Source organism: Ornithorhynchus anatinus, chromosome 1, assembly GCF_004115215.2.
Source record: "Ornithorhynchus anatinus isolate Pmale09 chromosome 1, mOrnAna1.pri.v4, whole genome shotgun sequence".
NCBI lineage: Eukaryota > Metazoa > Chordata > Mammalia > Monotremata > Ornithorhynchidae > Ornithorhynchus > Ornithorhynchus anatinus.
The window spans coordinates 22,255,077-22,271,479 of NC_041728.1; the positions used below are offsets into that span (position 1 = coordinate 22,255,077).

The following is a 16,403-nucleotide window of genomic DNA, read 5'->3' on the forward strand; positions in this document are numbered from 1 at the left end:
AATAAATAGGGTAATAAAAATATATACAAATGAGCACAGTGCTGAGGGGAGGGTAAGGGAGAGGGGGAGGAGCAGAGGGAAAGGGGGGAAACAAAGTCTGGGAAGACCTCTTGGAGGTGAGCTCTCAGCGAAGTCCATGTGGGGCAGGGACTGTGTCAACTGATTATCTTGTTTCTCCCCTAGTGCTTGGCACATAGTGCTTAACAATTACCATCATTATTAGTACTATTGATGCTACTAGTGGAAATTTCACAGAACACTAGTTGGTTCTTGGTTCCATAGTGGCAACTTGAGAGAATGCCAGCTGAGTACTTGGTACTTCTAGTGGCACTTTAAGATACTTGGTGATATGCAACCCAAGCTACTTAGGTCACTAATGTAGTCTGGCTTTTCTAAAGGAGGCTGTTGTTCATTTGGTTTAGTTAGCTGTTGACATACTTTAATGGGGTTATTTCTTCTTAAGGATTTCTATGTCCCTAGAAAGGTGATTTTAGCTCTCTATTGAGGGTTCATAAGCCTCTCCTCTCTCCCTCCCTGGAGCGAGGGTCTCCAGTAACTCAGGAGGGAGGGTGTTGAAAAGCTCTGCGTGCAGCGTGTCCGGTGCTTGACCCCTGTATCCTGTGAGAACTCAGTGTCTGTCAAGTTGGCATTCTGAAAGACTGTCACGGCGCCAGGGGGAACGCGTGGGGAAATCACTCTTCTGGGTGGTGGAACCAGCTCCGACCACCTCCCTCTTAATATGTGGCAGGAAGCCCCTCCTTCCTTCCTCCCTTCCATCTACCCCCAACACCTCCGTCATCCCTGCCAGGGCCAGAGCAGAGAAAATCCCTCTGCCCCCCATCCAGGAACCACTGTCCTGCTCACAGAGGGAAGAGCTAATGAATTCTAGGTTGGTTTTTGTCTCCCTGTCCACCAGCCCCATCTTCCCATTCTTTATCCTCTCTTCTATCCAGACAGAGAAGCAGCATGGCGTAGTGGATAGATCACGGGCCTGGGAGTCAGAAGATCATGGGTTCTAATCCCAGCTCTGCCACTTGTCTGCTGTGTGACCTTGGGCAAGTCACTCTACTTCTCTGTGCCTCAGGTTCCTCATCTGTAAAATGGGGATTGAGCTGGTGAACCCCACATGGGACAGGGACTGTGTCCAAACCGATTTGTTTGTATCCACCCCAGTGCTTATTATAGTGCCTGGCACATAGTAAGTGCTTAACAAATACCTCAGTTATTATTATTATTATGTGAGTTTAGCCAAATCAATTAGTATTTCTTGAGCACTTACTCTGTGCAGAGCAACGCTTGCATTAGAAATGATGGGCATGATCTCTACCCTCAAGGAGCTTAATATTTAACATGTAGGGGATGGCAGATACTAAAATAAGTTACAGGTAGGGGGATGCAAAAGAGTTTAAAAATCTGTACCTCTGTGCTGAGGTTGGGGGAAGGGAGGACTTAAGTGTTTAGGTGGTGAGGCCTGAAGTGAATAGGGGATGCAGCAAAGAGTGAAATAGGTTGAGGAGATGGGAGATTAGTGGGAAAAAAAATATGGAGAGCTTGAGTCAAGTGAGTTAGGTTCATCATCAATGGTATTTATTCAGCGCTTACTGTATGCAGAGCACTCTACTAAGTGCTTGGGAGAGTACAGAATACCAGAGTTGGTAGAAACATTCCCTGGCCATGACGAACTAACGGTCTAGAGGGGGATGTCCTTCAGAAGATGCTAGTGACATCTGTGGGTGAGTGAAACCTAATACTCGAGGTCTAGGATAGAAGTTGTCCCTTCATGAGTCCTGTGGAAAGGAGAGGGAGTAATTCATGACCCTCGTAAGTGACTTTATGTTTTCCCAATAGGTGTGACTTCACCACTTAGGAATGTTTTAAACATCTGCTGGATGATGATGCAAGAGAGCAGAGAACATTCTCCTCTTAATGGCAAAGGTATGGAAGATCGTAGCTCCTTGATCCCTCCCTGGCTTCAGTTTTTTGGTTTTTTTTAAGTAAGGATATAGTGGGGGATCCTTGGGAAGCAGTGTGACCTAGTGGAAGGAGCACAGACCTGGGAGCTCCACCACTTCTCTGCCAGGTGACTTTATGCAAGTCACTTAACTTCCCTATGCCTCAGTTTCCTCCTCTGTAGAATGGGGATAAAACACCTGTTCTCCCACCCCTGAACAGTGAGTCTCACGTGGGACAGGGACTGTGTCTGACCTGATTATCCTCTCTCTACCCCAGAGCTTAGTACAGTGCCTGACCAATAGTAAGCCCTTAATGAATGCCATTATCATTTATTATTGTAGTCTGACTCTTAAATAAACCCGTGCCTTAAAAGACCTGGCAGTACTAGCTCATCTCTCCCATGTTTACTGTCACGAAATCCCCAATGGGAGGCAATCACCCGATGTGTCCCATTGGAAGCACCATCCTGGAGAGTGCTCTTGGCTTGGGATGGGGGCGAACGCTAATTGGCCTAGGAAAAGGACAAAGGGCAGAGGAAGCAGACACAGGAAGCACAGAGTATTACCGGGAGTCCCAAATTGCTGCCGAAGGACGTTGGTGATTCTAATTGCCTTTGCACGTCAACGGAGACTGACAGAGCGAGGGGCCTCCGCTGGTGTGAGGAAGGGAAGACTATGGAAAGTCAGGTTTGCCCAGACAGTATGCATCTCAACCCTGACTGAATTCACTCTGATTTCAGTGTTTATTGTCATGCATAATTATCATCTTGGATCCCAACTCCAGTACTTAACTTTTATATTTAGCCCTTCAGACTCGCCAGGAATGTCGTTAGGTTGCCGTGAGACTTTTCTTGCTCATTTTAGATTTCAGCTCTGTCTTGCTTGTCTCACTAAACAAAGGAAGGGGGATTCGGCACAGCAGAATTTTCAAGAAGCAAATTGCATTTGAGAAGCAGGGTGGTCTAGTGGATACAGCAGGGGTCTGGGACTCAGAAGGATCTGGGTCCTAATCCCAGCTTCTCCACTTGTCTGCTGTGTGACATTGGGGAAGTTACTTCACTTCTCTGAGCCTCAGTTATTTTATCTGTAACTGAGGCCCACATGGGACATGGACTGTGTCCAAATCCAAACTGATTCGCTGGTATCTATCCAAGTGCTTAGTACAGTGCCTAGCACATAGTAAGTGCTTAATAAATACTACTAAAAAAAAAAGCAGAGCATCGGGCTTCCCTAATAAATTCATCCCACAGCATGTGTAAATTCATCCCCAAACAACATCCCTTCCCTTTCAAATCTGTTCTCTGCTCCCCTGGGTACACTCTGCAACTTCCCCTAAATCAGCCTGGCAAATAAGCAAAAGTGTTTCCAGCCCACTGTGGAATCAGTCAGTCAGTCAATCAATCAATCATTTGTATTTATTGAGCACTTACCTGTGTGCAGAGCACTGTACTAAGCACTTGGAAGAATGCAGTATAACAGAGTTGGTAGAACCATTCCCTGCCCACAATGAGCTCGCAGCCTAGAGATCCCCCTTCTTTCCCACTTTCCTGATAGTTATTGCTGTTCTCCAGAGGTGAGCAGGAGGAAGACTCTTTACTGGCCTTCTCTTTCAAATAGTCTTAAACTTTTTTTTATCATCTGCCAATTTGTTCAGAATCTCCTTGTGTAATGGGTGCTCTTAAGAGTTTAGTCAATTCTGTCTGTATTGCTTTAATGCATGTGCTGTTAATGAGTATGTATCAATCAATCATATTTATTGAGCACTTACTGTGTGCCGAGCACTGTACTAAGCGCTTGGGAGAATACAGTGTATCAGAGTTGATAGACACGTTCCCTGCCCACAAGAGGGTTACAGTCTAGAGGAGGAGAAAGACATGAATATAAATAAATAAATTTTGGTTAGAGTTATGAGTGCTGTGGGGCTGAGGGAGGGGTGAATAAAGGGTGTAAATTAAAGTGCAAGGGCGGCACAGAAGGGAGTGTATCAAGAAGGTTTGCTAACAGGGTATTTTGGTGTGAGTGAACAGAATGGATTTACCTTTCCTACAGTGCTGGCAAGGAAATGCCTTAGAGCCCTTTGCTTCTTCCTTTCAGGTCAGTGATATATTTACGTTCCTCTGCGTGCTTATAAAGCATGCAAGGAGACATTGAGAACAACTGGGCCAAAGGGGGGCTGGAAATAGATGAACAAGTCCTCTTTTTCTAAATGAAATCCCTTAGGAAGAACTCTTGATCTTTTCTCAGCAGAAAACCTTAACAAGGGCTTGGGAAGGCAGCATTGTGAAACGCAGTGCTTTTTTCTTAGCTGGCTGAAGAATGGGGGAGGGAATTTGTGTCTCCCGGCAGAGACCATGCTGGCCAGGGTAACCCGGGTGTGTTTCCTCAAGCGCTCCTGTCAACGGGCGGGGGCTGATGTGACAGGATGTCCTGAAGGATTCTGGCCTGCCGCCTGGAAGGCCTAGGCCAGGGCCCAGTAGGATCCAACTTTAAACGAGGGAGACAGGGCCCAGACCCCAGACCTGGTTCGAGAGGCACAACAGCCTGCACATCACTGGTGAAGAGGAGAAGGAAGAGGGTGAGGAGGAGAAGGAGAAGGAGGAGAAAGAGCAGACAACTAGCTAACCCACCTCCTCCTTGGCCCAGGGGCAGTGCAGCCATTTTAGCCCATCCTGGGGCCAGGCATGGGAATTTCTGGCCCTAGAGTACCAGTTCTTTCAGGGCAGGAAATGTCTACTAGCCCTTGAACTCTCCAAAGTGCTTTGTACAGTGCTCTGCACCCACAGTAGATGCTTCCATAAGAACTATGGGTTGATTGACAGCTGGAAGGGGCTCCCAGCCAAAAACCAATCCAGGGAGGCTCTGTTGAGCCAGAACAAGTCCCTGGGCAGTCCTCACCTCTGCCTGGAGGTGGGCAATGGTGATGAGGCTGGCAAGGGCCCCAGCTAAACTGTGTCCTCTCTGGGCCCTGCTGCCGCTGTTTTCACCTCTCCCTAAAATAACCTGTTCAGCTGCCTACTTCTCTCTCTCTCTCTCTCTCTCTCTCTCCTTCCCCCCATCACCTCTCTCCCTACTCTTTTCCCTCTGCCTTCTCTCTTTTCACCTCATCCCATCCCTGTCTTCTTTCTTCTTTCTCCATCTTTCCTTTTCTTCTTCTCAGTCTGACCTCCTTCTCTCTCTCAGACCCCCTCTTTCTAGCCCCACACCCCACCTGCCAGCCCTTCCCCTTGGGGTCACACCCCCATCCCACCTAAAGGTCCAATGGAGGTGGTGTAAATGCAGTGAAAGGTCACTCCCTGCCTTGCACCTATTTTGCTGAAAGAAAAAGAGACTCCCTCCTTTAGATTTCCCAGGATCTAGCGCAAACAAAGAGCACACCAATGCACCTGCAAAGCGATGGGCCTGACTCCCCACGGGACATCAGTGAAATCAGAAGGCATTGAACTGAAGGTTCCCAGAAGCAGACAGACATGCACAAGTGCCGAGAGAGGTAGGGGTGGTGGTGGAAGGGTGATCTATCCAAACCAAAGGGCGGCTGAAGGTTTCCAGGAAAATGAAAGTGGACCTGGTCAGGTGCGGGTCAGGCCCAGGTTGAGGTTTTTACCGAACCTGACAAATGAATCGACATGACTGACAGTGGTGGTGAGAAAAACGGAAGCTGGACACCCCCTTTCCCTCCCTCCCCTTATCTGAATGTGGTATTGGATGAGGTCAGAGTTCAAGTCTGAAATCTCTCTCTCTCTTTGTCTCTCTCTTCCTTTCTCTCTCTCTTTCTCCCTCTATCTCTTCTTCTCCCCCTTAACGAGGTGGCTGGAGGCTGAGGGTTAGTGAATGTTTGGGGCCTCGGGGGAGAGGCCAAGTCCCTCTTCAACTACTCTCCCTGGCTGAGTCAGAACAGAGTGGAAGGGCTTCAGAGAAAACTGCACTGAGCCCCATGTAGCCAGAGGAAAGGTTGCCAAAAACTCAGATCTGGGGAGGATGGGGAAGTGAACTGTGCAGGGGGATGAGGGGAGAACTAAGTGGGGGAGACTCAAGATCCTGAAATAGAATTTAACAGTTTCTCGCCACATTCTCCAAACTTGAAAGATTTCACTTTCAGGCAACCTTTACTCCAGGGTTAATCTCCACCCCACACCACAGGCACAGTTTATTTCCGAGGGAATAAATCTAGATTTTCTAAATATAAATGACCCTTGAGCATCAGCATTAGAAATGTGAACTTCCAGCCGCTCACTCACAAAGATTTTCAGTACCAAAAGTCTCTTCCCCCTTTGTGTTCAATATGCAGTGTATAGTACATCTGCACACCAACAGACCAGTCAATAATTGTGGACCCCAGTTGAGTTTGAAAGTACGTCTGCACATTTCAAAAAGCTTAGTAAAGTATTAACATGATGAAAAGCATTAAAGGTCTCATAGGTAAATAATAGCATCAGATCTCATATACATTCCAGCCTTCGTTGATATTAGGTAGAAGCCCCAGATGTTTTCACATTCTTACTGTTGGCCTACATTTTATGTGTGGTAATAGGGATTGCCTCAGGATCCATTTGACAGAGGTAAATTAATCCTTCCCAGCTTGTGTCCAACCCTGAGTGATTCCAGACTAAAGTTCGAGCCCCGACTCCAGGACGGAGTGTCTGGAATCGGAGAGTAATCCTCTCCATTTCCAGAGCTTCCACCCTGCTATCCAATACTTCCATTCCTTAGAGTTGGAGACATTCAGATTGTAGGGCAGATAGGTGAGGACCAGGTGCCAGGCTACATCCAAATTCTGGCTATATTTTCTCCATAGATTGCTAGGGAATTTTTACTCCAAAGACAGATATTCTCACCCGAGGAGTGTCATGCATCAAATGAAAATATTTAACATAGGGAAACTTTAGAGAGAAGCAACATGACCTAGTGGATAGAGCACAGGCTTGGGAGGTTCTAATCCCGGTTTCTCAACTTGTCTGCTGTGTGACCTGGGGCAAGTCATTTCACTTCTCTGTGCCTCAGTTACCTCATCTGTAAAATGGGGTTTAAGACTGTGAGCCCCATGTGGGATAAGAGATTAGCTTGCATCTAGCTCCGTTCTTAGTATAGTGCCTGGCACATAGTAAGCACTTAAATGCCATTTTAAAGAACAAAAAAACCCTCAAAAGTCATGCCCGGCACATTAATTAGGGGCCATGGAACAAGAATGATGACAAAGTTGAGCTTCAGGACTATTGGTTTTATTAGGATCCTCTTCTGTCTAACCCTACCATCCTGTGGAGCCACTGATACTATTATGGTCCTTGCGACCTCACTTATCACCCCTTCAAGTTTGACACTGACAGTTTTTATCTTCCAAGTCTCTGCATTTGGGGATTTTCATAATTGAGCTTAATTTTATCTGTCAAATAGCATTATTTAATCAGAGAGAAATGAAACCGAAAGGAGCAAAGTTAGGATCGCACCCATGGCTTTTGTTTACAAGTGCCGTTAAAACCTAAATTCCAAGGGGAGTCCATCTTTTTATTCTCTCCCAAGTTTAGGTTGAAAAAAAAGAGTTTGTTAATACCTTACATGGCTGAGTTCACGAACTTAAGGACGCTTTCAATTGCTTACTGTACTGAGCCCTTAAGAAAAGTCTCCACGGAAGGGAATGAAGAAAAAAGGAAAAGAAACCAAATAAATTCTAGGACAGACGCAGACCAGAAATCCCACAGCCCTATTTTAAAATTTCATCATTACTTAGGAGACTTTTGTTTCAGACCTAGACTGCCTACATGAACTCCAAGGATTGTAAAATTGCTTTTTCACTGGCATCAAAGTGACTTCTACAGTCCTCTAGACTGTAAGCTTATCATGGACAGGGAATGTGTCTGCTAATTCTTTTGTACTGTACTCTCCTGAGTGCTTAATATAGTGTTCTGCACATAGTAAGCCCTCAATAAATACCACTGATGGATTGATTTTGCCAGTCAACAACTTCCCTCCAAACTAGCATAGACAAGATAGATCTAGGCACCTTTGCTTGCTTTTCATCTGGTTGATAAGTGTACACAAAAGCATATAATCATGTCAAGTAACTTTGGTGAGGACCACATCTTCTTTACATCCCATCAAGATCTCTTGGCGACATCTTCCCAAAGAGGACTCAAACTCTGAATAACCCCTGGCCCTTAAGTCTTCCGCCTGCGTTTTTAAACTGGACTGGTCGGCTAGATTATATTTGGTGCTTGGAAACTCCAAGTCACGGAGGAGAACGGCTTTAAGTGAGTAAGCAGCATGTTTCTTTTTGATCACGCTACTCGGATCCTGTTAACCAGGTCATTTGTACAAACAATGCCCCTTGGCTTGTAGTGCACCCTCATGCGTCCACATGCTAGGGGACAATTACACACTCACTCTCAACCCGTGCCCACCCCATCCCATTCTAGGTTCTCCCAGTCACCAGAGTACCACTCCCCTCATTTCTCTTATTCCTCATTTCTAGGAGGGGGCTGGAAAGGGAGGAGGGAAGGCACCAGGCAAATGCCAACCAGCCCCATCGGACAAACTGTGGCACCCAGTTGGCGATCAGACTTCTGCCTTTCTCTCAAGCCTTAGCACCGAGAGAGGTAAGAAGTCAAGTGACCATTCCCAGTGACAGGACAGTTAGCCCATCCACTTCTCAGTGCAAAACTCCAGGAGATTTAATACCGTCCACCGCCTTTTCACAGAACAATATCGCTTTCCATCGCTTCCAACCCTCTGCTCCTCCACACCAGTTTCTTTTCAAAATTAAAAATAAGTTCAAATTCTTATTTGAACTCTTTGACTAAGGAAGGGGTGTCGTCGGTCAAAGCATCTCTCCGTAAGGAAGTTCAGGGGACATTCTAGTTCGATAACAAATGGAAGAAAAATGGATTTTACAAGTAACTTACCAAGTGCTGAGATCTGAATGGCTGCAGTAGCCTCCCGCTCTTTACCTGCTTTCTCATCCAATTCTTTCTTTCCCTCTCTCTCTTTTTCTTTCTCTCTCTCCCTCTCCCACTCTCTCTCTTTCTCTCCTGGGTACAGATTGCAGTGAACTTAAAGATCTAGCAGGGACAGTGTTTCGAATGACTTAAGAAAGAGAACAGGAACAATTACTTCGTTCTCTTTTTCTCAGATGAGTACCTTCGGGAAGAAGGAAGGAAGGGAGGGGAGAGGAAGTCAACAACCCTTTGCTTTCCTGAAAAAAAATAAGGAAACAGCAGATAGACATCTCATTTTCTCTTAAACATAATGCTGGAGGGAGGGGGAGGGGGGACCCCAAAAGGAATTGCTGAGAATCAGATCTGCACCGCTGGCTCGAGGCAGGCAGCTGGCACCTCCCCGGACACATGGTGAGGCTCAAACGCCACTGACCTCCTGCTGCTTCTACTGTCCTCTCCCGAGCCTGTAGCACAATGCTTTGCACAGGGTAGCAGTAGATGCTGCTGACTGTTGGATTGGCAGGCACCCCCCAGACCACGGGGAACAGATGGGGTCATTTTGACTGCATGCAAGGAGTCCCCTGGCGATGGAAGGGAGGGGAGGTAGATGTCACGATGTTCAGTCGTCCAGGGTTAGGGGTGGGTCCGGGCTTCCAGGGAGGCTTTGAAAATCTTTATTTGATGATGGTGATGATGATGTGGATGTTGGAATCTCGCACTGGGAACTACGGATGACCTCATCCCATAGTACAATTGTACATACCAAGTTACATACGCAACTCTTTAAGCTCTTACTCATTCTCTTCCTCCTCGTACCTGTGCTGATTTTGCTTGCCTGTCTCACAGGCTCTCGATAACAACTGTTGATTAATTGATTGAGGACCCATGCAGAAATATTGATGATAGTGATAATAATAATGGTATTTAAGTGCTTACTATATGTCAGGCAATATTTTAAGCTCTGGGGCAGAGACAAGCTAATCAGGTTGGACACAGTCCCTGTCCCATATGGGGCTCACAGTCTTAATCCCCGTTTTACAGATGAGGTCACTCACTGAGGCACAGAGGAGTGAAATGACTTGCCCATGGTCATCCAGCAGATGAGTTGCAGAGTCAGGATTAGACCCAGGTCCTCTGACTCCTAGTCCTGTGCTCTATCCAGCATGGCTCAGGGGAAAGAGCACAGGCTTGGGAGTCAGAGGTCATGGTTTCTAATCCCATCTCCTCCACTTGTCAGCTGTGCAAGTCACTTAACTTCTCTGTGCCTTAGTTACCTCATCTGTAAAGTGGGGATTAAGACTGTGAGCCTCACGTGGGACAACCTGTTTGCTTTGTATTCCCCCAGTGCTTAGAACAGTGCTTGGCACATAGTAAGTGCTTAACAAATGCCATCATCATCATCATCATTATTATTATTATTATCATCCAATAGGGTACGCTGCTTCTCTTAGCAGCTGCATGGCCTTGAGCAAATCACTGAACTGCTTTCGGCCTTAGGTTCCTCATCTGTAAAAGGAGGATTTAATACTGTTCTCCCTCCCCATTAGACTGTGAGCCCCATGGGGGATGGGGATCGGGTCCGACCCGATTACCTTGTCTCTCCCCTTAGGTACGTATCTTGGGATGTAGTAAGCACTTAGTACATACCACAATTATTATTTTTATTGTTATTAGAAATATTCATCTCTGGTGGCTCAGCCCCAGCGGGCACTACCTTTTTACTTAGGGAGGTTGTGAAGAATTGGTAGTGGCAGATTGGAGGAGGGTTGGAGAGGAGTAGGAAGGAAGCAGTTCCATCTGAAAACACTGAGTGAAAAGTTGCTTAGGATAAAGACCCTCTTGAGTTTGCTGCATTCTGTATTACCCAAAGGGTTTGGTTGGGATTCCCAGAGTCTGACTGCCTTTTAGGGTAACCCCTGGGGTCTCTGGGACTAGCACAGAATCCATTGACTTGAAGCACTCATGTACATATCCGTAATTTATTTGTATTGATTCTGTCTCCCCGCTCTAGACTGTAAGCTCACTGTGGGTAGGGAACGTGTTTTTTTATTGTTGTGCCAAACTTTCCCAAGTGCTTAGTACAGTGTTCTGCACACAGTAAGCACTCAATAAGGGCGACTGAATGAATGAATAAATGAGTGAGCATTTTTCCTTCCAGAGGAGGAGGGAGGATAAACCAATGCCCCTAGCCTGTCTAGGCCTCCTTGAAGGCTTGTAGGATACAGTGAGGCAGGTGGAATCGTCCCCATTTTGTAGATGAGGAAACCGAGGCCCAGAGGTACCCTAAGCCTTGTCCATGGCCACGGAATAAATCAGGACCCGAGTCCACCTCATTTCCATTGAAAGTGAAGAGGGGAGGAAAGGCAGGAGTTTGGGGGTTACTGTCTGGGTGGGGTAACATTGAGCTGAAACTTTAGCTTCCAAAGCAGCATTGGGTGGAGATGCAGTTCTTAATCAGAGGCTGTTGCTCATGAAGCAGCACTGCCTAGTGGTTAGACAGCCTCCTGTGAGTCTAATCCCAGCTCTGCCACATGTCTGCCGTGTGACCTTGGACAAGTCACTTCTCTGTGCCTCAGTTACCTCATCTGTAAAATGGGGATTAAGATTGTGAGGCCCTTGTGGGACCTGGATTGTGTCCAATTTCATTACCTTGCATCTACCCCCGCGCTCAGAACACTGTCTGGCACATTCTAAGCGCTTAACAAATGCCATAAGATAATAACCAAGAGACATGGGGGGTCCAGAGAGCTAAGGGAGCAGCATGTCAAGGCAAGAGACAAGGGGTCTGGATTAGTCAGTTGGAAGGAGGTGGGAAGAAGGAGAAAAGAGACAAAAGACCTGGATGAGTCCTGCCCTAGGCACGGATAAACAGGCCACCGTGGGGGTGCTCTGGGTCCTTTGAAGAGCCATGGGAGGCCAGCCTGGACGCCTGAGGATCACTCCTCTGGGAAGCCAGCGTGTAGGGCCCATCCCATTGAGCGTATGTTCTCACAATCAGTCAACACTTTCCAGAGAAGAGATTTCGGGATCCAGCCTTAGGCCTGTCTGCATTTATTTTATTAGAGATATCCTGGAACTCTGTGGAGTATGAATTAGCATGCCTTGATGGAGTCCACTGAAAGTCCATTCACATCTCCCCCTCCATTCCAGATAATTATCTTCCTGTCTGAATGCAGGCAAAACCAGGAATGGGCACCCTGAGGATGTCATAGGAACAATCTCTAACTGGGTCTGCCAGCGTTTTCAAGATTAATCAATAGTATTTATTATGCACCAACCCTGTGCACTACTACTCTGCATTGGGGAGAATGCAATGGAATAAGCAGACATGATCTGTCCTCTCAGGGAGTTTACTATCTAGCCCAGGGGAGACTCTAATTTCCATTTTGATTGGAAACAAAGGAAATGAACATTTCGGTCCCGGACTTGCTTCTCTCTCCTTCTCTTGGCACTAGGTTTGTGTATTTTAACAAGTCCATGAACTCTTCCAGGACTCCTCCCCTCAAGGTTTGGGATTGGGATTGGAAACATTTTGAGTGGAAACAAAGGAAATGAACATTTGGGTCCCTGACGATCAAAGGGTCTTGCTTCTACCTCCTTCTTAGGCATCGGGTTTGTGTAATTTATCAAGCCCTTGAAAGCTTCCGTGGCTCCTCCCTTAAGGATTGGGAAGCAGCTAACCTAGTGGAAAGATCAAGAGCGTGGAAGTCAGAAGACCTGACTGTGAGTTTAGTCAAGTCACTTAACTTTCCAGTTCTCAGTTACCTCATCTGTAAAATGAGGATTTAACACTTATTCTCCCTCCCTTCTTAGACTGTGAACTCTATGTGAGACAGGGACCGTGTCTGATCTGAAAAAGCAGCAGGGCAGAGTGGATAGAGCAGAGACCTGGGAGTCAGAAGGTCATGGGTTCTAATCCCAGCTCTGCCACTTGTGTCCTGTGTGACCTTGGGCAAGTCACTACATTTCTCTGGGCCTCTGTTACCTCATCTATAAAATGGGGATCGAGACTGTGAGCCTCACATGGACAGGGACTTTGTCCAACCCAATTAGCTTGTATCTACCCCAGCATTGAGTACAGTGCCTGGTACACACTAAGCACATAAAAAATACCATGATGATGATGATGATGATGATGATGATGATTGTATCTACCCCAGCACTTAGTACAGTGCTTGGCCTATAGTAAGCACTTAGTAAATGTCACTATGATAATGAAGATGGTGATGACAACGGAGTAATGGCATTTCTGTTGGTGGCGGTGGTATTTGTTAAGCACTTACTATGTGCTGGGCACTGTACCAAATGCTGGGGTAGATACAAGCTATATCAGATTGGACACAGTCCCTGTCCTACATGGGGCTCACAGACTTAATCCCCATTTTATAGACGGGAAAACTGAGGCACAGAAAAGTGAAGTGACTTCCCTGTGGTCACACTGCAGACTAGTGGCAGAGGCAGGATTAGAACCCAGGTCTTTCTGATTCAGAGGCCCATGCACTATCCAGTAGGGCATGCTGCTTCTCAGTGTGGGTGAAATAAGGATATATTTGTGGTGGCTCTCATGTGCCAGAGCAGCGACTGAAGCAGCAGCAGGAAGACATCCAAAAAGGAACACATCAACCTTGTGGCCCTTCCCTTCCACCTCTCCCACTTGTGAGAGAAAAATGGTTGAGGGTGGGGTAGGGGGCAAATTAGGGGAGGAAAAGGGAGGAAAATTAAAGGGAGAAAACGTGTGTGTGCGTGTGTGTTTGTGTAGGGGTGTAAACCGAAAAGACCTTCTACTGAATATTAAATGTAGATTGTTGCAGGAAGGGACCATGTCTGCCTGTTGTGTTGTACTGTCCCAAGAGCTTAGGGACACAGTAAGTACCCAGTAAATACCACTGATTGAGTGATTGATGTTTAAAACCATTTTTTTATTTGCTAGCTTCAGCACAATTGTCTATGTGATAAGTCCCATATTTCTGTCTTAGGTAATAAGTTTCTTTAGACCAGACACGGTATCTGTTTAATTGTCATCAAAACACATCCACATATGTGTTTTCCCTAACCGTGTTGGACAGAAAGTTGTTAGAGCACTAGTGAACGTTTGTCCAACAATACGCATCTCTGCGGACCAAACGTGATGCGATGTCAGAAGAAGTGGTTGTGCACGTGAGCACAATGTCAGTCAGAGTGCGTAAACCCTAGTGGCCATTTTCCTACACATGAGGTTGATCGGGCACCTCAGCCCCTCGGTCAAGGAAAAATTACTGAATTATTATAACCAACATTTGGTAAATGTTGTGGGCATCAGGGTAAAAGCAGAAAGAGTGAGTTGACCTTTGGTCCCAAATCTAAGTAGGGGGAAGACAACACCGAAACAGAAGGAATAATAATAATGATGGTATTTGTTAAATGCTTACTATGTGCCAAGCACTGTTCTGAGCACCAGAAGGCAGGTCAACACAAAGCAGTGAATTCATCGATGGAAATGAACATATTGACTTAATACCCCTGGGAGGGGAGTTCATAATGACCCCATTGCTGGAGGCAGTCGAGATTACTCGAGACCACCACTTATCTCCCATTTGAGATGTCAAGAAGGCAGGCTTCATTCCCCGATTGGTTGGCAGTTGGCGGTGGGGGTAGAGGACTGATCCGAGCATCAGGAGACTCCCTGCAGCCCTAGTAGTAATAGTAATAATAACAGTGATGATAATGGTATTTATTAAGCATTTATTATGTGTCAAGCACTATTTGGAATGTTGGGGTATATACAAGATCATCAGGTTGGACACAGTCCCTGTCCCACATGGGGCTCACAGTCTTCATCCCCATTTTAGAGATGAGGTAACTGAGCCACAGAGAAGTGAAGTGATTTGCCCAAGGTCACACAGCAGAGGAGAGGCAGAGCACGGATTAGAACCCAGGTCCCTCTGCAGTCCCACGACCATGCTCTATACAGTAGGCCTTGCTGCTAGGTAGTGTGAGGGCCCCTGACCACGTGGCTCTGGCCTTCTGCAACATGACCTCCTGGGCTGCCCAGTGCTCAGCCTGTGGGCATGTTACCGTCTATGCCCCAAGAGTGCCCCGACACCCAGATGGGCACCCATGCCTAGGTGAGCACCCAGCAGATGTTAGGGCTGAAGTAGTAGTCAAAGGCAGTAATTTCAGGGTCAGGGTGTTCTTGTTAGAGTATCAGCTCTCTGTGGGCAGGAAGCACCAATCTTGCTTCTGTTGTACTTTCCTGAGTGCTTAATACAGTGTATGGCATCCGGTGTGCTCAGTAACTATTAGAACTACTCCTGTTTCCCTCTTCAATCAGGAAAAGCTGCTGATGGCCAGTATTTATGTCTACTTTTAATGTCCACTCATTGTGGACAGGGAATGTGTCTATATTGTTATAATTACTCTCCCAAGCACTTAGTACCGTGCTCTGCGCCCAGTAAGCTGCTCAAAAAATATGATCGACTAACTGTTGACTATTTTTAAAATCCTTGTGATGGGACAAGTGTTGGATCTGGGGAAGGCAGACCAGACATCGTTGGGTTTGGGCGGTGCCCCTGCCTTCCACCAGTCCTCCGTGGAGGGAATGGAATGTGCGGAAGAGGATGATGTCCACACAGAGAAAGGCCATCCACACCAAGGTGGCCCGGAGCAGCCCAGCAGCCCCCAGGTGGCAGGTCGTTCCTGAAGTCAGTCGTTCAAAGCCGCCCTCGGTAAACAGACGGCGCCTCCCGGAGCCCCTGCTCGAGAAGAATGTGCTGGGCGGGGGCAGGGGGGAAAGAACAACCCTGAGGCCTGCTAGGCTTCCTCTGTTCCTAGCAGAAAGATAAAGTTAAAAGGTTTCTTTCTGGAAAATACAAGTTTACTTAGGCTGCCGCTGTTTACGCAGGGTGGGAACGCCATTGGCTGGGAACTGGAGGGCAGGAAGAACCCCTCTGTTCCAGGAAGAAGCTCAGACTGCCCTGAGAGCCTGGCCACTGGATACCTCCAGCTGCTCTTTGGCCCTCAGCAGGTCAGTCGGGGACCTAGCCCTATCACCCAAGCCTGTCACCAGGCTACTGGTCACCCGGCAACCAGCCCCTGGGCAATGGACTCCCTGGTCCCCTAAGCTCCACGGTAGTCCCTGGACTATCAGAGTAGCAGGGCACCCTGAGAGGATGCATGGAGCCACTCTCTCTGGCCCTGTCTTCCACTGCAACAGTGCCCTCCCAGCCTGGGAAATAGGCAAACCAGGGCTTGTGTGTTGAACAAAGTCCAAAGCCTACTTTACATATGTTAACTAGTGAAAGGAAGCAGCGTGGCTCTGTGGAAAGAACACGGGCTTGGGAGTCAGAAGTCATGGGTTCAAATCCCGGTTCAGCCGCTTGTCAGCTGTGTGACTTTGGGCAAGTCACTTAACTTCTCTGTGCCTCAATTACCCCATCTGTAAAATGGGGATTAAGACTGTGAGCCCACGTGGGACAACCTGATCACCTTGTATCCTCCCCAGCACTTAGAACAGTGCTTGGCACATAGTAGGCGCTTAACAAATGCC

General features: G+C 47.1%; 1 protein-coding gene across 2 annotated transcripts in view; it reads right to left on the reverse strand.

Annotated features, from left to right (window-relative positions):
- The window catches only part of ZNF366 (zinc finger protein 366), a 62,828-nt gene extending 53,784 nt beyond the window's left edge, over positions 1 to 9,044 (reverse strand). For both annotated transcript variants that reach the window (XM_029076147.2, XM_029076115.2), the window contains exon 1: positions 8,846 to 9,044. Coding sequence is in view for 1 of the 2 variants with exons in the window: in XM_029076115.2 (XP_028931948.1) it covers positions 8,846 to 8,902 (57 nt within the window). In the remaining variant the exon portion in view is untranslated. The remainder of the gene's footprint in view (positions 1 to 8,845) is intronic.
- Positions 9,045 to 16,403: the final 7,359 nt, after the last annotated feature.